The following is a 27,800-nucleotide window of genomic DNA, read 5'->3' on the forward strand; positions in this document are numbered from 1 at the left end:
AGAGTATGTTTTTCAGAGAAAGAAAAAACACATTGTGAACTTTGTACTTTGTTTCTTTCTCCTCCAAGGGAATTGCCTTTAGAATTGCAGGGAACCTTTGATAAAGAGGAGGTGGATGTTAAAGTTGAAGATAAGAAACATGAAGTATGTATGGCAACGAAGCCTGTGTTCCAGCCCTTCTCAGGACAGGGTCACAGACTGGGAAGGTGAGTGGGCTCGTGATCTGTGTTTTCCATAAGCAGAGGCTTGGCTGCTATTCAGCCCATCATTATTCTACCAGGTAGGCCACAAATATGGAGCTGATCATTTCTCCCATTGCCAATGACACTTTTTATAGTCACTATCATGAGAACTCTTCTAAGTCATATTCACCTTAGTATAAATTAACATGCTGGCACTACAGTAAAAAAAAAATCATGGAGGCTTGATTGATTTCAGCAAATCAAAAAGGCCTGGCTTATTGGGGACATTAAGCAAAATTGGATGGATGAATCATTTCTTTGCTCCCTTACACCCACCACTTGAGCTTTGCCATTCAAGTTAGAGTGCATATGCTAGCTTTTGAATATACGGTTCCATTTGACATTTACCACTGCTCTCGACGTTGTGTCCTGTAATCAACATCTGAATTTCGCAGTAACAAAAATGAAAAAAAAAATGCTTGATAAAGTTAGTATTGGGATCAAACCCTTTATTTTCTTTTTCTTTTTTCTTTTTGTTAATGAAAATAAGCGTTGTTACGTCAAGTAGTAAATGGATGCAAAGATGCGGTGTTGGTCATTTCTCAAGATGCTTGCAGTATCGAAACGTTTCACTATTTTTTGATTCTGTAGTCTTCGTTATATCTAACTATGCCTTGTGACAGAGTATGCAAAGAGGTTAGATGTAGGATCACTTTCATTTTATGAATTCTCATATATTAATTATCAAAATTGGTAAGGTATATACAGGTTCATCCATATATATAAAAATATCTGGATGTTACTTTCAGAATGATCAGAAAATACTTTGGTTCCCCCCCCCCCCCAGGACTAATCTCTTTAGAGATCTTATAAATTTTTTTAGAAATTTGAAAACAGAGTAGGTAAATTCAGTATTATTCAAATATACTACTCACAGTATATTTATGTAGCACTCTGCAAGCTTACAAATTACTTGGATGTGCATAATTCCATTAGATTTCTGTACTCTTATATAACAGACATAACTAATACTAATATCTTTGTGTTATTATTGAGGAAACAGCTGTGCCTTACTAAAATCTTCCTAAAAGCTATACTTCATGTGACATTTTTATAGTAAATGTTTGGTGATAAAGTTCTACTTAAAAACATGCATCTGACTTTGTCGTCTGGATTTTTTTAGTGCCACACCAAAAATTATTTCTAAAGCAAAAAGCATTGAAGTTGAGAAGAAAAATAATTTGTCTACTGTTCCACTAAACAGCCTGGAACCCATCACTAATATACAGATCTGGTTAGCTAGTGGGAAAAGGATTGTGCAGAAATTTAACATGTCTCATAGGTGAGTCTTGGATTTCATTATTTATCTGATTTTCTTCCTAATTTTAATTTTTATTTCTCCTATTAAGTTCAGTTAAGAGTTGTTTTAGGAACTAACCAAGGCCCTAGTCAGTGTGGCACAGTGGTTAGAAAGTTGACCTGGGCACCGAAGGGTCATGGGTTCAGTTCTAGTCAGGACACGTACCTGGGTTGCAGATTTAATCCCCAGCCCTGGTTGGGGTCATGGGGAGGCAGCCAATTCATGTGTTTCTCTTACATCAATGTCTCTCTCTCTCTCTCTCTTTTTTTTTCTCTCTCTCTCTCTCCCCCTCCCTCCCTTCCACTCTATCTAAAAAATCAATGGTAAAATATCCACTGGTGAGGATTAACAAAAAATAAATATAAATAAATAAATAAAAGTAGGAACATACTGTGTATATATAGGTTCTGTGTATATATATACATATAGGTTCTCTATATAAAAGTATTTTAAAATCGGGGATATTATATAGATAATAAAAAATATGTATATACATAGTTAAAATAATAGTAGAATAAACACACATGTACCACCTAGCTTAAAACATATACAGATACACATTGTGTGCATTTTCCTGATCATATCTCTTTCCTTTTGTGCAAGAGAAAAACTCTTCTAAATTTGTATTAATCATTTTCTACTTTTAGTCATAGTTTTACCGAGTATATATGTGTACCTAAAAAATACTGAGTTGTTTTGCTCATTTTCAAAGAACTAGTTCAAATATTAAAACAATCATAAGCATACAGAAAAGTTTCAAGAACAATATAAAGAACTATTTTTCCTAACCATTCAAGAGTAAGTTGCCAATCTGATGATCCATCATCCGAAATACTTCAGTGTATATTCCCTATGAACAAGGACATTACCCACATAACTACAATCCAGCCGTCTTTAGATTGGAAATTTACATCAATATACTTCCACCAACTCATATTCGCCCTATTCAGTGTTTGCCATTTCATCTGATACCATCTTGTATACCAAAGGCCATTCAGAATCGCACATTGCATTTAGTTGTCATGTCTCAATTTGAAATAATAGTTCCTCAGTCTTTCCTTGATTTTCATAACCTTGACAATTTTTAAAAATTAAGATCAACTTTTTTTAATTTGATGGTTTCTCATGATGATATTTAGATTACTGGATTTTGGCAGGACTATCACAGAAATGATACTTTGTATGTCTCACTGCATTCTTTCAGGTGGCATCATTTATATTTTGCCCCAATATGATGGTGTTAAAATTTTTCATTTGATTAAAATGATATCTGCCAAGCTCCTGACAAGTTATTTTTTTATCTTTATAAAGTAGTACGTTTTTCGTGGGGAAGAGGTTTGAAGTTGCGTAATTATTATGTTCTTCCTAAGACATTAAATATATTCATTTATTTATTTATTATCTGTATCTACTCATGGTTTCCTATTTTATTCAATGGGTTATAATCTCTTATCAATAAAATCTAAAATTGTCCTAGAGATAGTCAGTGGGACCTCCTTTAAACTTTTAATATGTTCCCATCATTCTTTGAATATTTGTTTTCTGGCACAAAAACATTTTTCAAGGTTCTTTCTATAGTTTTTCCAAGAAGCCCTGGTTCTGTTTAGTGACAGTGGTGTTGAGAAGCCAGGATCTGGATATGCAGTATGTGTATGGATACACCTGCTCATACATGTGCATCTGTGTTTCTATATCTTTGCATATTAAAAACCATGAGTTCACATAGATGCCTCCAACCTCAATCCTCCACCACCACCAAAGAGTTTATTCTAGTTTTCCCCTTGCTATATTTGTAACTAACTTCTCCCACAGTGAGAAGCTGGGCTCCAGTTATTCTTAATATACTTATTGATCGTTTCTCTCATATGCAACCAATCCTGCTGCTGCCTCCTTCCCCGCCTGGAAGCCTTCCCCACCCTGCTTGGGCTTGACTTCCTTGCTGAGTTCTCACATGGCTTCCCTTCTCTTCCTGCTGGGTCTCTGACTCATCAGCTCAGACCATTCAGCACCCCATGCCAATGACCTCTTCTCCCTGTCAGGCTCCGACACTCTGTGCTGCCTCTGCTCCCCATGCCTGGACACTGCACCCCTCTGGTTCTGGTGCACTGCGCATAGTTGCTCTTCTGTGTGGGTGCTTGAGACAGCCTGTCCTGTGCCACCCCTCCTGCCCCTCAGTTTGGATATACTCTCACCCCGAACTGGACAGCTCTTCTCTGTGGACACTCCCAACCCTGCTTATGCTCTAACCACCCCTGCCTCACCACTACCCTACCTACATGGCCACCCTCCACGAGCTGGTCAGGCTCTGAAACCCTGGGGGAGGGGGGGGGACAGCTTTCCTGAGTGGGAGCCTTCTTCACCCTACTTGGACTTTGGTGCCCTCTCTGGACCACCACAGTTCCCTCTCATTCTGGCTGGATGCTGCCCTATTAATCTGACTTTGGGACTGAATTATTCAGTAAGGCAAGGAAAAAGGCAGCTTTGATAGAATCCTATTGTATGTTCTATTAAACATTTATTTGCTCAATACTATGTTTTTGAGACTTCATCCATGTTCATATGTGTAGCTGTGGCTCACTCCTTTTCTTTTATCCTCACCCGAGGATGTTTACTGATTTCTAGAGAGAGAGAAACATCAGTAGGTTGCTTTCCATAAGTGCTCCAACCAGGGAATCAAACCCACAACCTAGGTATGTGCTCTGACTAGGAATCAAACCCAAAACCTTTTTGGTGTACCGGACGACACTTCAACCAACTGAGCTACCCTGCCAGGGCGAGTTTCTCTGGGATCATTTTCATTACTGTACTATAATCCATTATATGAATATATTGTCCCTTCCATTTGTATTGGTAATGGTCCAGGCTTATATTTTGTTTGTGTGAATGTATCAACCAGCATTGCTCAGTAAACAGCAAAATCTCGTGGCATGGAATAGTAAGGATTTGTTTATCGTGTCAGGTGGTATGGCTTTGCTGATCTCAGCTGGGCTCAGTCATACGTCTGCAGGTCATCTAGGCAAGCTTGGTTTAAGCAGCAGGTGTGTGAGTTTAGGTCTGCACCCCGTGTTTCCCATCCATCTTGACTCACAGACTACCTGCCCATGTTCTCAGAGCAAAGGCACAGGCACAAGAGGGGAGGTCCCACTAAGCAAGCATTTACTTGTATCGCTGTACCGAGGTCCCACTGGCCAGAGCAAGTCACACAGCCAAGTCCTGTTTATTGCACTGTTTGTGGAAAAGACTGTCCTTATTTGATCCAGTTACTGTGGCATCTTTTTGTAAATCAGATTATCCGTTCTGACTTTCCATTCTGTATGATTGGTCCGTCTTTCCGTTTGCCAAGTCTACCTTGTCTTAATTATTGTTGCTTTATAATAAATTAAATTAATTGCTTTTTTAAATGTTTATTTTATCAGTTACCTAGAGGATTGTGCTAAAATCTCCAGCTACGATTGTGGATTTGTCTATTTCTCCTTTCTTTCTGTCAACATTTACTTTACATATGTTAAAGCTATATAATCAGGTTTGTACAGAGATAAAATCTGATTTTTTTCTGATTAATTAACCTCTTTTGCACTAAGAAACCCTCTTAGTCTCCAATAATTTTATATTGAAATTTACTTTGCCTGATGGTAATATAGTTACAACAGCTTTCTGAAGATTACTGCTTACGTGGTACCTCTTCCTCTTCCCTCTAATTGCAACGTATCCATATATTTGTCTGTGTCTGTATACTTAAAGGTGTTTCTTGTAAATAGTTACTCGAGTGTAGTTTTTATATCTAGGCTGGGCTAGCAGTCTTTTTTGATTCCTGTTTTGCTTTTAGCTACCATGTACTGCGTGCTTTCTGTGTGTGGGTCTTTTCAGGGCATTTCACTTACATCATTTCTAAATATCAGAACTACCCTAGACAGCTGGAATCAGGGAACTGGTTATCATAATAACAGAAGTAGTATATGTTTACTATGGTGCCCTGGAAAGTTCTGTGATCCAGATTCTTTTCAAATGAAAGGAGAGTAAGCTAAACGTATGGGAAATGGAGGAGAAAATTTTTTGTTTTTAGGGAAATAAAATATTTTAACCTCAACTTCTTTGTCTAGAAAATTACTACTGACATTTCCAGTAACAAGTAGTCACTTAGGTTTTCCCCCCAAATAACTAAAGCATTTAAAAATGTTGATTGGCCAACTGTAAATATTAAGTGGTGATTTATCGGGCTTTGTTTTTAAGATTCTCTTTTTTTTTTTTTTTTTTGGTACGTGCCCCTAACGGGAACCAAACCTAGGACGCTCTGGTCCGCAGGCCAATGCTCCAACCGCCGAGCCAAACCCGCCAGGGCTGTCGGGCTTTGTTTTTAAATTGGAATGTCTAGTCCACTTTCTACAGTGGTATATAGTATCCTGAACTAATTGGCTTAAGGCTGCCTACCATCTTGCTCTTTATTTTCTCTTTGTTTATCCCATGTCTTTTTATTCTTTTTTTTATTGATTGATTCATTTTTAGTTAGAAAGGAAGGGAGAGGGAGCAAGAGATAGAAACATCAATGAGAGAGAACATTGGCCTCCTGCATGCCCCCCCTGGGGATCGAGCCCACAACCTGGGATGTGCCCTGACCAGGAATCAAACCAGCAGCTCCTTGGTGCATGGGTCGATGCTCAGCCACTGAGCCACACCAGCCGGGCTGGATTTTTAGAAATAATACATAAGCCCTGGCCTGTTTGGCTCAGCAGTTAGAGCATTGGCCCGCGGACCAGAGAGTCCCAGGTTTGGTTCTCACTAAGGGCAGGTACCTCGGTTGCAGTTTGTCCCCAGCCCTAGTTGGAGTCGTGTGGGTGGCAACCACTCCATGTGTCTCTCATATCAATGTTTCTCTTTCTCTTCCTCCCTCTCCCCCTCCCCCTGTATCTGAAGATAAATGCAAAAATGTCCTCGGGTGAGGATAAAAAAACAAAACAAAACAATAAAATAATACATAAAACGATGTGTCTTAAAATCAATGGCATCTTAGTTTTGATGAACTGCGTACACGCTCTCCCTCTCTGAATACACACACATACTTAGGTGAATATAACTTTGGGTTAGTTTCAAGGTTGCAATGATTATTTTATATAGTGTTCATTATACTAACTTAGATTCTCCCTGCACTGAGTTAAGGATTTTCCTAATTGGATTTGGAGCACAGCATGCATGACCTGGTATTTAAGAGAAACCTGTGTCTGTCTGTGTAGTTGGATCATTTCTGACCCATTCAGAGCTAGATATGTAGATAGGTAAACTTTCACTATAGAAACTTGGAGATATGTACAAAAAGCAAAGAGAAGGTAATGATTTATCACTTAGTTTCCACTGAACTATTTTTAAGCAAATCCCAGACTTCATATAGATATTTCAGCATTTATCTCTAAAAGATAAGTACTCTTTTAAAATGTAACAATAATACCCTTGCCGCACCTAAGATAATTAGTAATAAGTCCTTACAGTCAGTCACCAAGGGTCAACCTTTAAAAGATAGCCCAAATGATCAGTTCTGTCATTATAATTCGAGTGTTCTATGTACTCACACAGCCAGATACCTTCACAAGTTACTACTTTAAATGAGTTCAAACTATCATAAAGTTATACTAACAGTTTGTGCTGTTTTACAGGATAAGCCACATCAAAGCCTTCATTGAAAAATACCAAGGACCTCAAAGAAGCCCCCCGTTTTCCCTGGCCACAGCTCTCCCTTGCCTCCGACTGCTGGACGAAAGGCTCACGCTGGAAGAAGCGGATTTGCAGAATGCTGTGATCATCCAGAGACTCCAAAACCCCACGGAACCTTTCCGAGAACTCTCATAACATTGATTTCTGACACACTAAGTGGAACGTTTGCAGAGAAATGATGGTTATAAGTGGACATGCAAACCACAATGGGGGAAAGTCGGGCTCGCTGGACTTTGGTTCAAGTCCCATTGACCTCCTCCGGAGGAGGAGATTTAAGTAAGTACGACATAGGAGAGTAAACGGCGACTGGAAGCTGTATTCAGTGCGCTGCCTCCCAAAGGCTACTCAGAAAAATATGCTTGTTTTCAATGCCAATCATTCAACATGAGATATCTTAAATGACTATCATTTAGTATCGTAATGTGGTATAAATTAGCAAATATGTTCACAGCATCGTTCATTTAAACATCATTCCCAAACAGCAGTGATTTACTTAAATGTTAGCTGTCTCAGAATTTTTAAATAGCAGTACATTGAAAATTATACATGCAGGTTCAAAGCATCAATGTCATTATTTTATGCCTGAGATACAATCACAAGGCTGGAAGGAACTGCATTCTCCACAGCTATGCCTACACCTCGAGGTGTTCTTACTTTGCATTCTCTAATGGCGAGACATACTCAACTGTTAATTTGGAAATAGTATCTAAGATGTTTTTTCATGTAAGAATAAAATTCTGTAGCTTAGTACAGTGTTACTATTAATCTGCCTAATCATGTCTCTACATTTTCAAGAAGTGTAATTTTTTAAAAAGTTTGTTTCTCTCCAGGAACTACAGTTCATTCCCTATTTTCTTTTCTTTCAAAAATTAGGGATTCATTCCTAGCTAACATTTGGAGTAAGCCATTCATTTGAAACTATTTACTTAGCCCTAGCTGGTTTGGCTCAGCGGTTAGAGCTTCAGCCCCTGGACCAAAGAGTTGTGGGTTTGATTGTGGTTCAATCCCCAGCCCCCTTTCACATTAATGTTTCTCTCTCTCTCTCTCTATCGCTCCCTCCCTTCCACTCTATCTGAAAATCAATGGAAAAATATTCTCAGGGGAGGAGAAAGAAAGGAAGGGAGGGAGGAAGGAAGGAAATTACTTAGAATCTCATGTGTTGTCACATGGCTAATTAATACTTTTAAATGCATTGTGTAATGTATGGTTTTATATTCCATACATTAGAGTCAACCCGTGTATACATTAAAGGATTATTTATTACATTTTGATGTCACCAAGGAAAACATGCTTTGTTTCTTAGACCTTAAAACCAATTAGACTTCAGTATTTCACCGTCAGATTAAATCCCCTTGCCCAAAAATAAGTTCAGGAAGTTTTTTGCAAGTAATCTATTGAATCACATTTAAAGGGAACTATATACTGAGTGTGCCAAGGAACTAAGTAGCCATGCCTGCCAGCAGTAACGCTCACAGGGCTCTGGGCATCTGCTGGAATGAGCAAGTCTCACATTTTTCATCTCAAGACCTTTTCTTTATGTGGGTTATAAATATATTAATAAATAAAAGTTATAAAATATTTAGTCATTTAAAAATAATAAACTAATATAAACACTATTCTGAAAAATGTCTATTTAAAAACAAAACAAAAATGATTTAGTGAGAACAGTAGCATTGCATTACACTTTTTGCAAATGTCTTCTTTCCTGTCAGACTTAAAGAAGACAGATGGAATCTCTTATCTGCGTCTACAGTCAATCTGTTGTGATATCACACATCATGTAGCCTCTAGTAAATGGTACTGTGCATTCATGAGACAATGAACACAACAAATAACGTCTTAGTATGATTATGAAAATAATTTTGACCTTGCGGACCCCCTGAAGGAGCCATTCTTATAAAGCAATGATTAGCAATGATTCTCAAGCCTTATGTAAGAATCACTTGGGAAGCTTTTCAAAATGCCTATTCCTGTCACTTCCACACACATTCTGATTCATTGTGTCTGGGATGAGTCCCAGATCCAGGCATTTCTCCTCTCATTCGATTCTTCGGTGTATAGTGGAAGAACGGGGCTTCAGGAACCCGTCCACCCTACACAGAACCCTGCACACTGCACCGTGGCCAGTGGAAGGCCCTCCACGGAGATGGGCCCCAGTCCCATTCTATCTTCATCCCCCGTTTGTTCTTAGACTGTTTCCCTTTAACTCGGAACTAATCATGGCATAAACCTATACTTTATCTTCTATAAGCACAGCTGAGACAAGGCTGGAACATTTTGTTTGTTTGTTTTTGTTTTTGTGGTTAGTCCTCACCCAAGGATATTTTTCCATTGATTTTTAGATAGAATGGAAGGGAAGGGAGGGTTGCGGGGAGAGAGAAACATTAATGTGAGAGAGACACATCGATCGGTTGCCTCCCGCATGACCCGGACCAGGGCTAAGGATCAAACAGACAGACAACCCGGGTACCTGCCCCTAACCAGGAATTGAACCCAAGACCTCTCAGTCTGCAGACCAGCACCAACCGCTGAGCCAGACCGGCCAGGGCAAGGCTGGACCATTTACATGAGGTTTTTATTAAAGGCTCAAGAATAATGAAAGGGAAGTACACATAACTCAATGACCCGTTTTATAAGACATATCTTCTGTTTGAGGTTCATTTGAACAACGCTTTCTTGTCTAGCTCCGAGCCTCTATGGTTGAGGCCTGCCTTTTTACTAGGAAGAGAGGGCGAATAAAGGAAAACCTTTTCTCTTTGTTGTTTACTCTCAGAAATGAACAGATACATATAATAGAAAATCAATATTGTTGGTAATGTTTACAGCCTGGCTCCTGACACGATGGCATTCTGTAAAATATGAAGGGACAGTAAAACCAATGAACTTCTTTCTGATATAAGAGGATTACTAATATATTTTTGAGAATATGTAAGAATGTTTCATATAGGCCTATCATGAAGCATTTTATCATTTTTATTTGCATAATTATAGTCGTGTGATTCTCCATATATTTCTGTAAGGGGGCCGCTCACTGGAAATATTTGTCTTGTACCTAAAGAAAAGCCTCCTTTGTGGATTTCCCAATTTATAATTGTTTAACCAAGAAGTCACATTGGAGGTTTTCTTGTGTGTCCATGTAGAACACACCCCAGTGAGAAGTTCCTATAGGGAAACACCTGTCACCAGCAATAAACTTCATTTTTGTAATTGTAAACGCTCACCAATGTGAATAATATTCTCAGAAGTTTTCTAAAATAAGAATAATCAGATAAAGCTTTTTACCTGAAAGTTTCAAATTGTAAAGGTGTTCATTCAATGTATAGAATATTCCAAACATGTTGATTTTAAAAAGCATAAATAAACTGAATTTATCAAGGGAAGGCAAACTGGAAAATAAGCATCTTGGATGTGGAATGTAATGTGACCTAAGTAGTTTCAAACTGTTGTCTGGTTTTTTGGGGTTTGTTTTTTTAAATAGTTTATTGATTTTTTTTTTTTTTTTGAGAGAGAGAAACATTGAGAGTTAAACATTGTGAGAGTTAAACATTGATCAGCTGCCTCCTGCAGGCCCCCTTCCAGGGTTCAAGCCTGAAACCCACAAATGTGTCCCCACTGGGAATTGAACCTGCAGCCTCCTGGTACATGGAATGATGCCCAACCCACTGAGCCACACTGGCCAGGACCCATTGTCATTTTTTTGAAAGTCGTTGTTAGGGTCGACATATAGAAATACATTTCTAATTTTGCAGATTCTAATTTATTGGTTAAATTACTATGCATTATCCAGATTATAAAAGTGATCTTATTTATTTTATATATTTCTCTCATTCAGAATACTTTTTATTATGTTTCATTGTGTTGAAAATATGATATGTATTCATCTATTTTAGTGCCTTAAAGTACTTTCAAAGTGATCTTTTGCTAATGGTTAAAGAACTGTTGTCTTAAGGATGAAATACTATTCATTAAAAGGATATGCAAAAAAAGTATATGCTTGTTTGTTAAAAAATAGTTACATATAGGTGTATCCGTCATTTTTATTTGGCAAACTCATTCGGTTTGACACTCCCCAAATATTTATTAGGTGCTTTCTGTTTGCCAGGTACTTTAACCAACGTTACTTTCACTTAATACTCAGAAACGTTAAAATGTGATCGTCTGAATACTAACTCAGTGGTTGTGTTTATTTTTTACACCATCCTTGTGATCTGAGTGGAACTAACATGAAGCTCCGTGGTAGGGTTTACTTCTTTGTTCATTCTCTAAGTACAAACCATTTCATTAAAAAATTGTTCATCACAGTACATCTTCAAATAGCAGTGGTTTATTCAGTAGACTAATATGTAACTCTTTTCTGCTTTACATGCCTTTTCACGCAGATAGTTCACATACATCTTAGAAATATAAAGTGCAGATATGCTTAAATGATCTTTAAATCGGCTGTTAGTCCACTGTTCAAAAATAACCACTGATAACATTTTGGTGTGCATTCTTTCAGATATTTTTAAGTGTATCAATCTTTAGTTTTGTTTCAATTCAAAAGTAGGCTCGTTGGTTATTGTTGTCCTGCAATTTATTGAAATCTAACATATTTGTCTTTAACTAAAAATTGCATTAGGAACATGCCACTACTTTAAGTAGAAGAATAGCTGTTAGGAACAAATGCCTTTTATATTAATCACATTTTTGTGCAAAGATAAAGATGGAAGTTTTTTTGTTTTGTTTTTTACCCACTCAAAATTAAAATTGTGGTAGTATATGCAACAAAGTACAAATACTGGGAATGAGGTATATCCAGACCTGCTAAAAATACATATAAAATGATTATCCAACGAAACTTCAGCTTGAGTTTATATTTAAATATTTAGGCCCTGGACAGTTTGGTTCAGCAGTTAGAGCTTCGGCCCACAGTCCAGAGAGACCCGGGTTCAGTTCCCGCTGAGGGCATGTACCTCGGTTGCAGTTTGTCCCCGGCTCTGGTCAGTCGTGCGGGTGGCAGCCACTCGATGTGTCCCTTCACATCGATGTTTCTCTCTCTCTCTCTGTTCCTCTCTCCCCCTCCTACTCTACCTGAACAAAAAATGGAAAAATGTCCTCAGGTGAGGATATAAAAAAAAAAAAAAAATGATTATCCAATGAAACTTCAGCTTGAGTTTATATTTAAATATTTAGGCCCTGGACAGTTTGGTTCAGCAGTTAGAGCTTCGGCCCACAGTCCAGAGAGACCCGGGTTCAGTTCCCACTAAGGGCACGTACCTCGGTTGCAGTTTGTTCCCAGCCCCAGCTGGCTCGTGCGGGTGGCAACAGCTGTATGTGTCCCTTTTATGTCAATGTTTCTCTCTCTTTCTCTCCCTCCCACTCTATCTGAACAAAAAAAAATGGAAGAAAAAAAAAGTTAAATATTTAGCACATGCCTTATCTAACTATCCTTCCACTGTTTATAGGGCTACAATCAAGGAAACAGAAGGTACCCATTTTGTAAAGTAAAGAAGCATATTTCACAATATATACAAACACTGAATCATGTTGTACACCTAAAACTAATATAATGTTGTCAATTATACCTCAATTTAAAAAAAAGAATTGAGGTGTAGAAAATAGAATGAATAACTTGCTTTGGGACTAAGTAGTGTATACTTTAGGACCATAGGTTAGACTGCCAGTCTCAGTGTGTAACTCTAGATCTCAAGATCACATTTCATCCAGTAGGAAGAAGCATACTCCTGCCCTTAAAAAAAGAAAACAACAAAAACAGCTTTATTGCAATATAACTCACATGCCTTATAATTCGCCCGTTCACATATTTTAGTATATTCACAGGATGTGCAGCAATCACCTCAATCTAACTTTAGAATGGTGTCATCCCCTCTAAAAGAAACTCCATATCCATTAGCATTCATTCTCCACCCTCAGTTCTAGGCAACCACAAAGCTGTAATCTATAGACCTATTCTGGACATTTCAGGTAAATGGAATTATACAACATGTGGTCTTTGGTGACTAGTGTTTTTTCGTTTAATATTTTCAAGTTTTATCCATGTCCTTTTTATTGTTGAATAATAGTCCGTTGTATGGAAATACCTACTACATTTACTTATCCATCAACGGATGGATGGACGTTTGGGTTGTTTCTACTTTTTGGGTCTCATAAATAATGTTGCTGTGAACATTTTTGTTCAAGTTGTTGTGTGACCATGATTTCATTTTTCTAAGGTATATACGTAGGAGTGGAATTGCTGGGTCATATGCTAATTCTACTTTTAACTTTTTGAAGAATGGCCAGTTTTCCAAATTGCCTGCCCTACTTTACATACTCACCAGCAGCCTTGTGTGATTTCTCCACATCCTCCCCATCACTTCTTATTGTCTGTTCTTTTAAGTATAGCCATCCACCCGGAGTGGCATCTCGAAGTTGTGTGTTCTTCTTATGACATGAGCACCTTTTCACGTCTATCTTTGGAGAAATAGCTATTGAAGTCTTTTGTCCATTTCTAAATTGGGTTATTTGTCTTGTTATTGAGTTGTAAGAGCTCTTTATATATTCCAATACAACTCCTTATGATTTGCACATATTCTATTCTGTGGGTTGTCTTTTCACTTACTCACTGGATGGCTTGCACCCCGAAGATTTTCATTTAGATATAGAGCAATTTGTGCCTGTGGTGTCCTAGCTAAAAATCAACTGTGACCCTGGCTAAGCGACTCAGTTGTTTGGAGCATCCTCACTTACACCAAAAGGTTGCAGGTTGGATTCCTGGTCAGGATACATAGGTAGGTTTCAGGTTTGCTCTCCCATTGGGTTCCCTCTCCTGTCAGGGCGGGCGCCTGTGGGAGGCAACCAACATTTCTCTCACATCCATGTTTCTTTCTCTCTTCCTCTCTCTTCCCCTCTCTAAACATATCCTTAGATGAGAATTTTAAAATTAATAAATAACAATTGTGTAACCCACACTTACGAAGATTTGCTCCCGTTTTCTTCCAAAACTTGTAGTTTTAGCCTTTACACTTAGGTCAATGATACATTTTCACTAGTTCTCGTATATGATGTGACCCCTTCGTACTAAGGACCTTTCTGGGAAATTGCATACACCAGCCTGCTCGCATTCACCCGCCAGAACGCAGTTAGGGCCACACCGTGTTCTGTATGAGGCTGGGAAATGTACATTGCAGGCCTCCAGTAGCAAATTTAGCAGCTTGGAAACCTATTCAGCCACATTCTTAATCTCCACAAATCAATACTATTGCTTCGTTTTTCAGATAAACGTATTTGTTGCCTTTCACCAGTGAGGTTTAGCAGGAGGGTTTAGCGTGAACCGCCTCTGGTTCTCAGTCCCATGCAGACCGCCCCAAAACGGTCCCCTGAGACTTGCCGACCGTCCCCCCGCGAGTCTGAGCTCGGGGGGTTTCCCTTTGGGGAAAGAAACCTGCGCAGCTTCCCGGTTTGTCGTGCGCCTGGGGGCTGGCCACCCGCGCCGCGCCCGCTCCGCCCGAGCCGCCCTCCCTGCCCACGATAACACCAGGGCCACTGTCGCAGACGCAGCTGTGCGAGATGGCTGCGTCCCCTGGAGGGTCCCCGGCCCCTGCAGTTGAGGAGCCCGCGCCCCAGCCGGAAGCGCACGCCCGGGAGCCCGGCTCGGTGAGCGCCAAGCGAGGGGAGGCAGGGGAGCTGGGGGTCGCCGGGCGGAGAGGGGGCGCGGGGGCCTGGAGGGCATCTGTCCAGCCAGGGGCAGCTCTGCAGGGCCCTCACCACGATCTCCCCCTGGTGGGGTTTGACACTTGAGAACCCGGCGGAGCCCCGAAGAGAATAGCATTGGAAACTGAGTCCTGGGCAACTGAGTGACGCCGGGTTCGGTCAACTCGTCGGGCAGGACCAGAGCCGCGCTCTGCTCTGCTGGCTCCCAGTCCGGGCTCTCGTCCACCACACTGCAGGTGTCCCCAGAGAGCTCCTGAACCCCACAGCTAGATCCTGCAGCCGCTCCAGGAGGCAGCCTTTCTTCCCCAGTCCCCGGGCAGGTGGTGTGACAGCCACCTTCTCAAACCCTGGCCTCAGAGATGTCCTTTCCGGCCCCCAGCCCCCAGGGTGAGGGTAGAGGGCAGGTGGGAACCCAGGGGTGACGGGGGGGGGGGGGGGACTCATGCCACACGGATGGTTGTGTTGGAGCTGGTGTCTGCTGAATGCAAATCCACCTAGGCTCCAAGCGAAGCATCCGCGGTCTGTGGCTTCACTTCGCCACCACCTCAACTTCATATCCTCCCATCAGGCACCTCTGAGCAAAGGATTGTGGCCTCCAAGAGAGAAATTCCATAAAGAGGCTCTCCGAGGACTCTCATTTCCAATGACATTTAGAAATGCAGGGTGGGATTAATGGCAAGAGGGAAAAATAGCATTGCCAATGAAGTGCCAGCATTCAATTCTCGTAACAACCCTATGAGGTTGTATTATCTCCAGTTAACACAAGGAAACTGAAGCAGCCACGTGAGGTAACTTGCCCTGGTCACACAGCCAGAAATGGCAGACGCAGAATTGGAGTCCAAGTGTGTTTAATGCTAAAACTTGTGCTCAGCCAACTGTGAAGGGCTTATGATTAAAGTATATAAAATTGCCAAGATTCTAAGATCATATCATGACCTAGTTTCAGCTGGAACTTTTCCCCCCATCTTTCAAGTGCCTTTTACGTGCCAGTAACTTGCTGGGCATATTTAGGGAGAAATAAGAATCCGACTATGGGGTGGGGCAGGAGAGCTATCATGGTGGATTCTGCCTATGGTTAAAGTTTTCTGGAAGTTGAAATAATGTTCACACAATGTCAGAAAAGGAGACCACATCCTGAATCATGTGTGGTTTTCTTCTGTGGGTAGAAAGAGTGTGCAAAGGATATGATAAACTCTTATCTGGAAAGACCTTCCCTTCAAAAGGGCCCCATCGGGTGTCCTGCAAGATACCAAAGTGGGCGAAGCTATAGTCTTCTGCACTCCCCCGCCCATCCACAAGAAAAGGACCAGAAAGAATTCCCAGCATCTTTCAGAGAAATGGCACTTTATGCAGTGTCCTTGTGGCATTTATTCCTTCAATAAATATATACTGAGCATCTGCTATATGGCAAGCATTGTTCTAGGTACTGTGGACATGGTGGTGAGTAGGTCATGCTCTCTGAGAACTTATATTCTGATGAAGAGAGGCAGGAAATAAGTAAGAAGATATCAGGTAGTAAGTAAAACTGGAAAAGAGACTTGGGAGGCCAGGGAAGTCCTCTCTGATGGCATTTAGGCTTAGTCTTGAATGACAAGGAGTCAGCTCTGCAAGAACCTGGAGGAAGAGCCTTCCAGACAGAAGGAACAGGAAGTGCTAAGGCCCTGAGGCAGCAACAGGCATGGTTATGTTGAGGAATAGGACTGAAGTTACCATGGTTGAGGAGAGCTATCTGAGGTGGGAATGAGAATAAAAGCAGATTGGGTGGGCTCTTGTAGGCTGTATGGTGAGGACTTGGAGTTTTATTCAAAGTATACTGGCAAGCCCTGGCCAGTTTGGCTTAGCGGTAGAGCGTCGGCCCGTGGACCAATGAGTCGTGGGTTTGATTCCAGCCAAGGGCATGTACCTCAGTTGAGGTTCATCTCCAGCCCTGGTCGGGGTCATGCAGGAAACAACCAATTGATGTGTCTCTTTCACATCAATGTTTCTCTCTCTCTCTCTCCATCTCTCCCTCCCTCTTACTCTATCTGAAGATAAATGGGAAAATATCCTTGGGTGAGGATTAAAAAAACTCAACAAAGTATACTGGCAAGCTGTTGGAGGATTTTAAGCAGAAAAGAGACACAATCTGACTATGTTATAAAAAGATCACTTTGGCTGCTGGGTGGAGAGTGGGTAGTAGGAACCGAGAGCAGAAGCATGGGAGCCACTTAGGAGGCTCTCACTGATAAACAGGGGAGTTGGGAAAGGGGGATTGAGGGTTGACTCCTGGGTCCACAGCCTGAGCTGCTGAGTGGACACTGGGGTCATTTAATGCAATGGGGACAACAGGGTTAGGAGTTGGTTGAAACGATGGGATGGAAATCAGAAGCTGTGTGTTTGACCATGCTAAGCCAAAATGCCTGTTAGCAACCACATAGGGCTGTGAGTAGTCAGCAGAATATATAAGTCTGAAGTCAGCTGCATAGCTTAGGGCCTGTGAGATACACACATACACACACACACACACACACATTGGGATCATAAATATTACTTAATTTCAGTGATGGGCTGGTAAAGTCTCTCCAGGAAAAAAAAAAAAAAAGCTGTGATTTGTAATGTTTGCTGATTTCAATAGTGTAAATACCCTCGCCATGGCTGATTTCAGGCTGCTAGTCATTCAACAATGGCTGCGAAAGTCCTGAACATTCAGCATTCAGCTCTTGGAACCATCACCTCATCTGCTCATCAAAACAACTCTGTGAAGTTGGAAGGACTTTTCCATTTGACAAATAAGGCTTAGAGAGGGAAAGTGGTTTATGCAAGGTCACACAGGGAGATGGTGGCAAAGTTGGGGGTCTCTTGACCCCCAGTTCACTCCTGCTTGCTGACTCAGAAAATAAAATGCTGAAGCAAGAAGCACTGAGGGGGAAACACAAGGAAGAACTTCCCCCTGGAAAAGTTTAGAGGTCATGTTTTAGGATTTTTTTTTTTTCTTTTCTATCTCACTTCCTTTTAAGTTAATTTGGGGCAAATTAGGACTGAGAGGTTGCAGGAAAAGCCCTTAAGACATAGGGATCTCACACCCTGGCCAGTTTGGCTCAGCAGTTAGAGCGTCGGCCTGCGGTCCATAGAGACCTGGGTTCAGTTTCCACTAAGGGCACGTATCTCAGCTGCAGTTTGTCGCTGGCCCCCCTTGGGGTCGTGTGGGTGGAAACCAGTCGATGTGTCTCTCTCACATCGATGTTTCTCTCTCTCTCTCTCTCTCTCCCTCTTGCTTTACGCAAAAATGTCCTTGGGTGAGGATAAAAAACAAAAACAAAAACAAAACCACATAGGGACCTCAGGATGTTTATGGAAGTCACGGGTGTGTGTGTTTCTGTGAAGGTGGGGCTTAGCTCTTGTGTCTCCACCAGGACAGGAGAGCCAGTCGTGGTCGCCTCTCATTCTGTACGAAGGTTTGCTATGGCATTGGCGGGGTCCCCAACCAGGTGGCCTCCAGCGCCACAGCCTTTTACCTGCAGCTGTTCTTGCTAGATGTGGCACAGGTGAGTGAGGGCAGCAGCCCAGGGCCCCCTATTCTCATCTTCCTCCATGTCTGGTCCTTCCACCCCCACCATCCTTGACATAGCACTTTTGACCTAAACCTGACAAAAACCAAATGCTATTGAGGGAAACCTACTCAAGAATGTTTACTGCAGGCTGTTAGTAGTAGAAAATGGGAAACAATGTGAATGCCCAATAATATAGAAGCAGTTGGGTAATAACTTGTACTATCTCCATATAATGGACAATTATGCAGCCATTTAAAGAATGAGTTAGATCTATACCAGTTGATTTGGAGGGATTTCCATGACACACTGTCAAAAGTTAGTTTTAGAGAAGAGTATTTGACATGATCCCATTTTTAGCAAAACAAAGACATGCCCCATAGATGTATGTGCATGAGTATATGTGTGTATGTTTCAGTACCTGATTTAAAATAAGCATGGAGAAAATTACACCAAGCTCTTAATGTTGGTTATAGGAGGGAATGGTGGAGGATAGAGAGTAAGCAAAGAAAAAAAATTTTTAATAAGGTATTTCTGATTTTTATTTTATTTTTTATTTTTTTAAACATATTTTTATTGATCTTTTAGAGAGGAAGGGAGAGAGAGGTAGAAACATCTATGGGAGAGAGAAACATGTATCGGCTACCTCTTGCACTCCCCCTACTGGGGATTGAGTCTGAAACCTGGGCACGTGCCCCTACCTGGTATCGAACTGGGACCTCTCAGTGCATGGGACAACGTTCAATCCACTAAGCCACACCGCCGGGCTGATTTTTTAAAATGACACTGGTATGGTTGCATTTATATACTATTATAAATTGCAAAAATACATAAATTTATGAAAGGATGATCATCAAAATGCTTCTGGCAGTTGTCTCAGATGGTGGGATTTCAGATGAGCTTTGCTCAGTATTTTTCTATATTGTTTGAATGTTTTTATAGTGAGTGTATTATATATGTAACCAGAAAAATCAATACAGCATTTTTATTGTGAGACAAATGTCTACCTATGACTGTCAGCCTAGGTGCACCCTTCTTTCACTGAGCCACCTCAGAGGAGGTCCCTTCCAGAAGTGACTTGGCATGCATAACAATGGAAATGCGCCAGTGTGTGGCTTCGGCTCCCTCCACGCCCCTTTCTTCACTAGCACAGATGGGCCCTGAGAGCCTCTGTATTAGTGTCTTGGGGAGGAGGCTGAATAGACCTTTAACTCTGCCTCTGGCCTCAGCAAGGTTCCTAGCTCTCTCTCCTGGTGGGTGGGCAGGCCTGGACACCCTCTCTGACTCTGCCAGTCCTTGGCTATCTCCTCTCCTGTCTGTTTCAGATCCCTGCTGCCCAGGTGTCTCTTGTCATGTTTGGAGGAAAGGTGTCTGGGGCAGCTGCTGACCCCGTGGCTGGGTTCTTCATCAGCAGAAGCAGGAGGACAGGGTCTGGACGACTCATGCCCTGGTGAGCAGCCCTATGGTCCTTAAGGTCTGGCACCTACCCATAGCCTAAGGTCACTATGGTTGTCATGGCCCTGCTTTTTAGTAGAAAACCCTGTGGATGGTTAGAGGACAAGACTGGGCAGCAGGTGACAGGACTAGACAGTAGGTGACAGTACAAGGCGGGGTCAGACTAAGTCATACAGGAGTTCAGAGACAGTCCTGGGGACTTTCACTCACCAGATGGCTCAGGGCTAGATAAAGCCTCCAAGATGCCCAGGCCTGGCCCAGAGGTCTGAGTGAGCCAGGGTGGGCTGGAGGCCATGGAATGTCTTGCAGAGTAAGTACGACCCTTGTACTCCAGAGTGGTTGATAGGGGGAATGGCACCACCTAGCACCCAAGGGTCTTAGCCAGAGTCGCAGCCCTCTTTCCTGGCTACCTCCATGTCCCATCAGCCCCTCCCCATGGCTTGCACCCTGAAAGCCCCAGCCCAGGGCTTGTGCAGGGGCAGAGGGAGTATGCCCAGAGGGGTGGCATTGCTCCAAGCCATCCTTTGTGGCCCCAGCCCCGATGCTGAGGGTGTTCTGCCCCCGCTGCGCTTCCACAGGGTGCTGGGCTGCACGCCCTTCATCGCCTTGGCTTACTTCTTCCTGTGGTTCCTGCCCCCCTTCACCAATCTCCGAGGCCTTTGGTACATGACCTTCTACTGCCTATTCCAGGCTCTGGCCACGGTAAGCAGGTGGCACCCCTTCCTGGCCCTAGACCCCTGGAACCCCCTTGCTGGCCAGTGACCACTCTGAAGTGAGTGTGTCCAGGGGTAGTTGTCAGGGGCCCACTGCTGGCACCTGCTCCCCAGTGCCTGGCCATCTGCCTGTAGCTCCTCTCGCCCACTGGGCTCTGGGCTGGGTGCCCCCTCCTGCCCCTCAGCCCTTGACCCCCGGCCTGAAGAACTCTGTAGGGACGTGCCCGCCTGGCGCGGGACCTGGCTGGGACAGGCGGTCCACTTTGGCGGTCTGGGCGGAGGGGGGCCATCTAAGCTCCCCCTGCGCCCCAGTTTTTCCAGGTGCCCTACACAGCGCTCACCATGCTGTTGACCCCCAGCCCCAGGGAGCGGGACACCATCACCGCCTACCGTGAGTGCAGGATGGGGGGTGGAGCGTGGCGCTGCTGGGCCACCAGCTTGGTCACCTTAGCACTCCCTGTGTCCCAGGGATGACCATGGAGATGGCGGGGACGCTCATGGGAGCCACGGTCCACGGACTCATCGTGTCTGGTGCCCACAGTCCCCACAGGTGCGAGGAGGCCGAGTTCCCAGGGCCGGTCGCTGTCTCCCCCAACGCTGTGAGTGCCCATGCGGGCTACCCCTCCGCGTCCTCGCTAGACCCGCTCCTCCTCCTCCTGGGCGCCTTCTAACACACGACACCGGCTGCGGTCCCTCCGGAGGGAGGAGGCAGACCCGCGAGAAGGGTGGGGGAAGGGTAGCGGGAGGGCGTGGTGTCCTTGCAGAGCTCTGGGTGAAGCCCCTCCTGGGCCACCTCCCACCCCCAGTGAAAGGAGAAGCTAAGCCTGCAGCCAGGCCACCTCCTTCAGAGCAGGTCCCTCTGCAGCCCCTGGGGCCTGCATCCACTTCAGCCACCCATTTCATGATTGTCCCCGTAAACAAGTGACATCACTGCCTCCCAGAACCCAGGAGTCATCCTCTACTCCTCCCTCTCTCTCAGTCCAACCGAGAACTAAATCCTGTCCACGTTTTAGGACAAAACTCTTTCTGCATTCACTGCCCTGCCCTGGCCTGAGCCTCTGCCAGCCCCTCCCCTTCACCGGTCGGGGTGAGGGTGGCAGTGGCCTTGAGATGGGGAGGAGCTCAGAACCCACCCCCGAGAGCTCAAAGCATTCATTCAGGTGCCTCTTGGTAGCTCCAGCTCTGTTATCCCATGGACTTTACTTACAAAACACGCGTTCATAGAATAAAATCATCAAAAATCTCAAGACAGCCCTGGCCGGTTTGGCTCAGCAGTTAGAGCGTCGGCCTGTGGTCTAGAGAGACCAGGGTTCGGTTCCCGCTAAGGGCACGTACCTGGGTTGCAGTTTGTCCCCAGCCCTGGTTGGGTCGTGCGGGTGGCAACCACTCGATGTGTCCCTTTCACGTCGATGTTTCTCTCTGTCTCTCCCCCACCCCCCATTCTATCTGAACAAAATATCAAAAAATATCCTCCGGTGAGGATAAAAAAAATATTTTACAAAACACACGTTCATAGATAAAATCGTCAAAAATCTCAAGGCAGCGCTGGCCGATTTGGCTCAGTAGTTAGAGCATCGCCCGGGAACCAGAGAGCCCTGGATTCGGTTCCCACTAAGGGCACGTACCTTGGTTGCAGTTTGTCCCTGGCTCCCGTTGGGTTGTGTGGGTGGCAACCAGTTGATGTGTCTCTCACATCAATGTTTCTCTCTCTCTCTTCCTCCCTTTCTCCCTCCTGTTCTATTTGAAGATAAATGCAAAAAAAAAAAAAAAAAAAAAAGGTCCTCAAGCAAACAAAAACAAAAACCTCAAGACAGCAACTGCAGAGCATTAACCTCCAAGGGCAGGGTCCTTCTGAATGTGAATGCAAGGCCTGTTCAACTGTGCCGGACCACACGGGGGAAGCCTGCCCACCTCTTTCCTCCCTTCCCCAGAGGCAGCCTCTGTCGGGAATTGGGTGACTCCTGTGCATATCTTTATATGTACTTTTTGCCTGAATGATAGGTGGCAATGTCTCTTTTTTTGACAGTTATCTGGGTCATGGTGCATCACAATGTAACTTGTACTCATGGATCTGTCTTCCTCCTACACTCTAAGCCCCTCACTGTGGGTGCACAGGGGTCACTTATTCATCACTGCGACCTCAGGGTCTAGCATACAGAATCAGCAACAATGCATGCTTGTTTTAAAAATGAGAGGGGGAGGAACGCAGTGGGGGAGAGAGAGGAAGGAGGTAGTGGGGAGAAGACCCAGACCCTCAGACCCCTGGTGGCATGGATGCATGCAGGAGGCAAAGGGTCAGCAGGAGGACCTCCCAGCCCTTAGCTCTCCCTCTCCTGCTGGCTGTTTAGGAGGAGTACCCAGCATCCTTGCACTTGGGCTGAGGGTCCCCCTGCTCCCATCAGGAGGTCCTCCTGCCCTGCCCCTAGGTGTCCTCACCTCCACCTGTTGGAGACATCACCCCCACCCCAGTTCTGTCCTGTTCCACAGACTTGTCTGTACTCCATTGCAGCCGCTGTGGTTGCTGTGACTTATCCTGTGTGCAGTGGTTTGCTCCGCCTGGGGGTGAAGGAGCCACCAGGTACAGAGGTGCAGGCAGAATGTGGGAAGCAAAAGCTGGGGCAGGGCTTCTCTTGGGCATGGGTTTTGGTTTGGAACTCTGCCAAGTCAAGATGTCACCTTCCTGTGTTGCAGATCCCTCTGCCCCAGTCTCTAGCCAGGACACGAGCTTCCTGGCTGGGCTGGCCCTCACTGTCCGGCACCCACCCTACCTGAAGCTGGTCATCTCCTTCCTGTTCATCTCAGCAGCTGTTCAGGTACCTCAGGCCAGGCCGGTCCCCGCTGGCGTGGCTCCAGCCACACCGAGCTTGTGAGATTTGGTTCAGTCTCTCATCCCCTGCCTGTTAGGCTGGAGTTGCAATAGGGAGAGACCAGTGGCTGGTGCTGGGAGGACAGTGATCTAGATAAAGCTTGTGGGATCGAGGAGGATTAGAGCCCAGACACCAGGAGAAGTGCCTGGGTGGTAAAGTCCACCCAATCTTAGCTGGGCAAGGGGGAGAGTGGACCAGGAATGGTGTTTATACCTGTGTTAGGGATAAGCCTCCTTTGTTAGGGGCAGGGACTGTGCAATGGTGGCAGCAACCAGAGCTCCAGGTCCCAGAAGGGAGCCAGAATTGAGACCTAGGCCTTGCTCTTGACTTCTGAGACCCTGCCATTCCCTGTACACACCCACTTCCTGTCAACCTCCTCAGGTGGAGCAGAGCTACCTGGTCCTGTTCTGTACACATGCCTCCCGGCTACATGACCACGTGCAGAGCCTGGTGCTAACCATCCTGGTGAGGAGACCTGGGGTGACAGAGTCAAGGTTACGCGGGAGCCTGAGTTAGGGACATGTGTGGTCCTTGACGTGACGTGTGTGGCCAGAGTTCTGGAGTTCAACATTCTGGATCAGCTGTGGCCTTAGTCACCTGCATTCCAGCAGAGGGTGGAACTGGGACTAGGGCCATGAAGTCCATAGCCACCGGTTCCACCAAAAGCCAGGGCTTTGAGAACAGAACCCAGGCAGAGGCGCTGGCAGCTCGCCGGGCTGTGATGGTTCTGTCTGCTTACAGGTCTCAGCTGTACTGAGCACCCCGCTGTGGGAGTGGGTTCTTCAGCGATTTGGGAAGAGGACGTCAGCCTTCGGGATCTGTGTGAGTGAGGCAGGAGGCAAGGCTTGGAGTTGGGTGGGGGGAGGTGACCTTGGAGCCTGAGCCTCCTGGGGGGCGGCCAGGCAGATCTGTACTCGCTTGTGTCTTCAGTGCCCAGCACAGGACCAGGCATGGGGTTGCTAGTAAAGACCAGTGAGTATGTGCTGGAAAAAGAATGGAAGTGGGGGCAGGTAGAGGGAGCAGCTGCTGTGTCTGTCTCCCCAGATGATGGTGCCTTTTGCAATCCTGTTGGCTGCTGTGCCCACAGCACCTGTGGCCTACGTCGTGGCCTTTGTATCTGGCGTGAGCATTGCTGTGTCCTTGTTGCTGCCCTGGTAGGCTGGGCAAGGGGAAGGGAATGCGGGAGCTTCATGTCCTTCCTCATGGGTCTGCCCTCCTCCAACCCTTTGTCCTAGGCCCGTGCCCAGCCTGTGCTGGGAAGCCCCCTCCTCCCACCAGCTCTGTGCTGGGAACCCTCCTAAAGGAGCACCAGACAGCAGGAATGGGCAGCGGGGGTGTGGGGTGTGGAGGTGGGGATGGCATACAAGCACACACATCGGCTGGCTCTCTGTGGGCCAGTCCTGGTCCTGGGCAGCGAGGACCCTGGGATGACTCTGACGGCCTCTGTCTCCGGAGAGCTTGCAGGCTGTGGCTGTCAAGGGGATAAAAGGATAACCCTGCAGCCCCTCCCCAGGTCCATGCTTCCAGATGTGGTAGATGACTTCCAGCTGCAGCACCAGCACGGCATGGAGACCATCTTCTACTCATCCTATGTCTTCTTCACCAAGCTGTCGGGCGCAGGTGCCCTGGGCATCTCCACGCTCAGTCTGGAGTGAGTTCCAGAGTTGGGCTGTGACAGAGGCACTAAGACCAGCGGGGTGGGAAAGGGGCAGAGTCCCCCACCCCAGCCAGCCAGGGGACCCAGCTCTGCTCTTTGGAGAGTGTGACTGAAAAGCCTTTCTTGAGGGTCATACCCCTTCTGGAGCCTCAGCTCCCGCGTTCTCAGTTCTCTCCGAGCTCCCCCTGATCAGCCTGTTCCTGCAACACGCCCTCCCACCATGGTTAGGCTGATCTGGCCAAGAAAGGAAACCAAGCTTCAGGGTGGTGTGGAGGTGGGGATCTGGGGGCCAGGAGGCCAGGCTTGGAGGGTCTGAGCTGGATGCGTGGGACTGTTTCTCCAGGTTTGCGGGCTATGAGGCAGGAGCCTGCAAGCAGGCAGAGCAGGTGGTGGTGACCCTGAAGGTCCTCATCGGAGCCGTGCCCACCTGCATGATCCTCACTGGTCTTTGCATCCTCATGGTTGGTCCCGCTCTTAAGGTGCCAAGCCAGGACACCTCTCGCCGGCTGAGCCTTCGGAGGTGGGCACCCCATGCACACGGGTACACACAGTAGGTCTACCAACAGCCAGGGAGGCACCTGGATGTGTGCTGATGTAAAGCCAAGCCGTCTCAGTCTCCCGGTGGCATCTACAGCACTGAACAGCTCTGCCCTGGGAGACGCTTTCCTCAGCTCCAGTGATGCCATCTTCTCAGTTTTCTTCTGCCACCCTGGTCACTGCTGCTCAGCCTCCCTCCTTCCGTGCCAGTCGGGTGGTGTGTGGGAGGCTCCATCGTTCATTCCTTTCGCGTCCATAATCCCAGGCACCTCATCTACCTGCTTGACCTCGAGCACCGAATGAGCTCGCTGCTCCTATAGCTATTCTCCTCCCCCCCACCCCGCATACTTCCTTCAAGTTCCGGATCTGCACACCTGGCTCTCCCTTGGACATCTCCACCTGATGTCCCACAACCATGGCAGGCAGTCTCAATGAGCCCCAAGTGGAATTCGTCTTCTTGTCCCAGTCGGCTTCACCATCCTCAACCTGGGAGCCAAATCGGGGACCTTCTTCCACTCTTCCCCCCACGGGCTGTGCTGAGAGCTCTCTGAACCTTGCCCTCCCCCTTCCAGGGCACTGATCCACCGCAGGGACACCTGCTCACTGTCTGGCTTTCCCAGTAGACGGTGGGCCCTTGCAGGCTGGAGCTGTGTTTATTCACTGTTATGTGTTAAGAGCCCAGCACAGCACCCACGCTGAGCAGGTTGCTGCAGTGTCAACATGGCCCTGCCACCTTTCACCGGCACGTGTTGCTTCTGCAGATGCTCATGCACTTACAAAATCCGAGCACGCACACAGAGAGGACCATGCAGGGCAGGCAGGAGATGCCTCGTCCTTGGTCCCTCGCTGCTCAGGGTGGCTGGTCTCAGACTCCACACTGCGTTGCACTCAGGGAGACGGGTGGGGAGCTGCTTGATGGGACCGGGAGACAGGCTTGTGGCTTTATTCACAGGGTGGTGAAGGGGAGGAGCTGCTAGGACAAGGAAAGCCACTGACACTTCCACGGGGGTCTGTGCAGGACGGAGAGCACACCCTCCCTCATCCTCTTTGGCTTCTTTCCTTTCCCACAGGAGGACCAGCTACAGCCTCGCGTGAAGTTTGAGGCTTCTGGGAGCCGGAACAGCGGGGACTGAGGGCTTGAAGCCCCCCTTTCTTCTCAGCCGTTAGAACCCCCACTTCGCAGTTTACACATGACTTTTCCCTGGGATATGGAGTCTTCAGTGACCTCTCCAGAAGGGACTGGCCTGGGTTCCACCTGTCATTTCTTACCTGTTGACCACAGACCATTTCAGATAAACCTGTGCCCGCCTACCCAGCTCCGGGCAACGTTTGCCCTGGAGAGCATCCCACAGCAGCTTGTCCTGAAGGAAGGAGCCCCGCTGGTCTGGCCTGCAGGCTCCCGCGGGAACACCTGGCCAGCAACCTGCCAGGACACCCAGGCAGACCTCTTGTTCCTCCTGATGCTCCAGTGGACAGAGAGAGACAGACAGACTCCACACGAATGGGCAGAGCGGGGACAAAGGGACATGCTGGGGATTTCAGTTGGGAGACGCTCGGACAGATGCAGTGAGGCCAGCAGACCTGGCGAGAGCAGACGGGGACGGCCGTGGGGTGAGCGTCTGTCAAGCCTTCCCCTCTGTCAGAGGCCGATGACACTGTTTCCAGAGTGGACACAGACTGATATGGAGCCACCAAAGATCGGTCATTTTTATGAACAGCAGTTATTTTTGTGGAAATATTTTTCTGAACTTTTATCTTATAAAAAGACAGAAACCACAGTTTTCTAGAGGCCATATCTTTGGGGAACAAAGACCCACTGAGGTTTATTTTTTTCAAAAGACACATTAAAGGGTTTATCTTCTATTGAGTCGGTAAAATGTGATGATACCAGCCCTCGTCATCCAGCCTCCTGGGAAACTCGCGCCCCAAAGAGGGGAAGGGAGGGTGCCCGACGTCACTGAGCCTGGCTGTGTCCCCTCAGCCATGTACCCCTGACTCTGCGTTTCCTCAGACCGGAGATGCCACGTGGGGGCAGGCTCCCTCTTTCCTGTGGAAGAGACAAAAGTTGAGACCCTGGGGTAGCCCAGGGAGCAGGACATGGCTCTGT

General features: G+C 45.9%; 2 protein-coding genes across 6 annotated transcripts in view; both read left to right on the forward strand.

The window, feature by feature from the left end:
• UBXN2A (UBX domain protein 2A) overlaps positions 1-8,271 on the forward strand; it is a 28,942-nt gene extending 20,671 nt beyond the window's left edge. The window contains exons 5-7 of the mRNA XM_036262844.1: positions 69-206; positions 1,366-1,524; positions 7,188-8,271. Of these exons, the coding sequence (XP_036118737.1) occupies positions 69-206; positions 1,366-1,524; positions 7,188-7,380 (490 nt within the window). The 3' untranslated portion in view covers positions 7,381-8,271. The remainder of the gene's footprint in view (positions 1-68; positions 207-1,365; positions 1,525-7,187) is intronic.
• A 6,504-nt stretch (positions 8,272-14,775) lies between these two features.
• On the forward strand, positions 14,776-27,552 carry MFSD2B (major facilitator superfamily domain containing 2B). Of its 5 annotated transcripts, XM_036263082.1 has the most exons (14): positions 14,776-14,880; positions 18,330-18,461; positions 19,790-19,914; positions 20,498-20,621; positions 20,945-21,023; positions 21,101-21,231; positions 23,120-23,210; positions 23,324-23,445; positions 23,881-23,964; positions 24,241-24,321; positions 24,544-24,653; positions 25,013-25,150; positions 25,500-25,676; positions 26,764-27,552. In XM_036263082.1, exons 1-14 carry the CDS (start codon positions 14,794-14,796, stop codon positions 26,786-26,788), a joined length of 1,506 nt encoding a protein of 501 aa, XP_036118975.1. In that variant the 5' UTR covers positions 14,776-14,793; the 3' UTR covers positions 26,789-27,552. The 5 variants fall into 5 exon arrangements, with proteins under 5 accessions (XP_036118975.1, XP_036118973.1, XP_036118972.1 ...); XM_036263080.1 differs by lacking the exon at positions 26,764-27,552 and having other exon boundaries at positions 20,914-21,023; positions 23,142-23,210; positions 25,500-26,725; XM_036263079.1 differs by lacking the exon at positions 26,764-27,552 and having other exon boundaries at positions 23,120-23,218; positions 23,302-23,445; positions 25,500-26,725.
• Positions 27,553-27,800: the final 248 nt, after the last annotated feature.

Source organism: Molossus molossus, unplaced genomic scaffold (assembly GCF_014108415.1).
Source record: "Molossus molossus isolate mMolMol1 unplaced genomic scaffold, mMolMol1.p scaffold_m16_p_15, whole genome shotgun sequence".
Classification (NCBI taxonomy): domain Eukaryota; kingdom Metazoa; phylum Chordata; class Mammalia; order Chiroptera; family Molossidae; genus Molossus; species Molossus molossus.

What these genes read in the sequence shown, in the direction of transcription:
- MFSD2B (XM_036263079.1), top strand. Translation starts at nt 14,794, where the DNA reads ATGGCTGCGTCCCCTGGAGGGTCCCCGGCCCCTGCAGTTGAGGAGCCC. An exon ending in TCGCTGTCTCCCCCAACGCT is followed by an intron (nt 21,232 to 23,119) that starts GTGAGTGCCCAT and finishes CCTGTTCCACAG; the next exon opens with ACTTGTCTGTACTCCATTGC. An exon ending in AGGAGCCACCAGGTACAGAG is followed by an intron (nt 23,219 to 23,301) that starts GTGCAGGCAGAA and finishes TGCCAAGTCAAG; the next exon opens with ATGTCACCTTCCTGTGTTGC.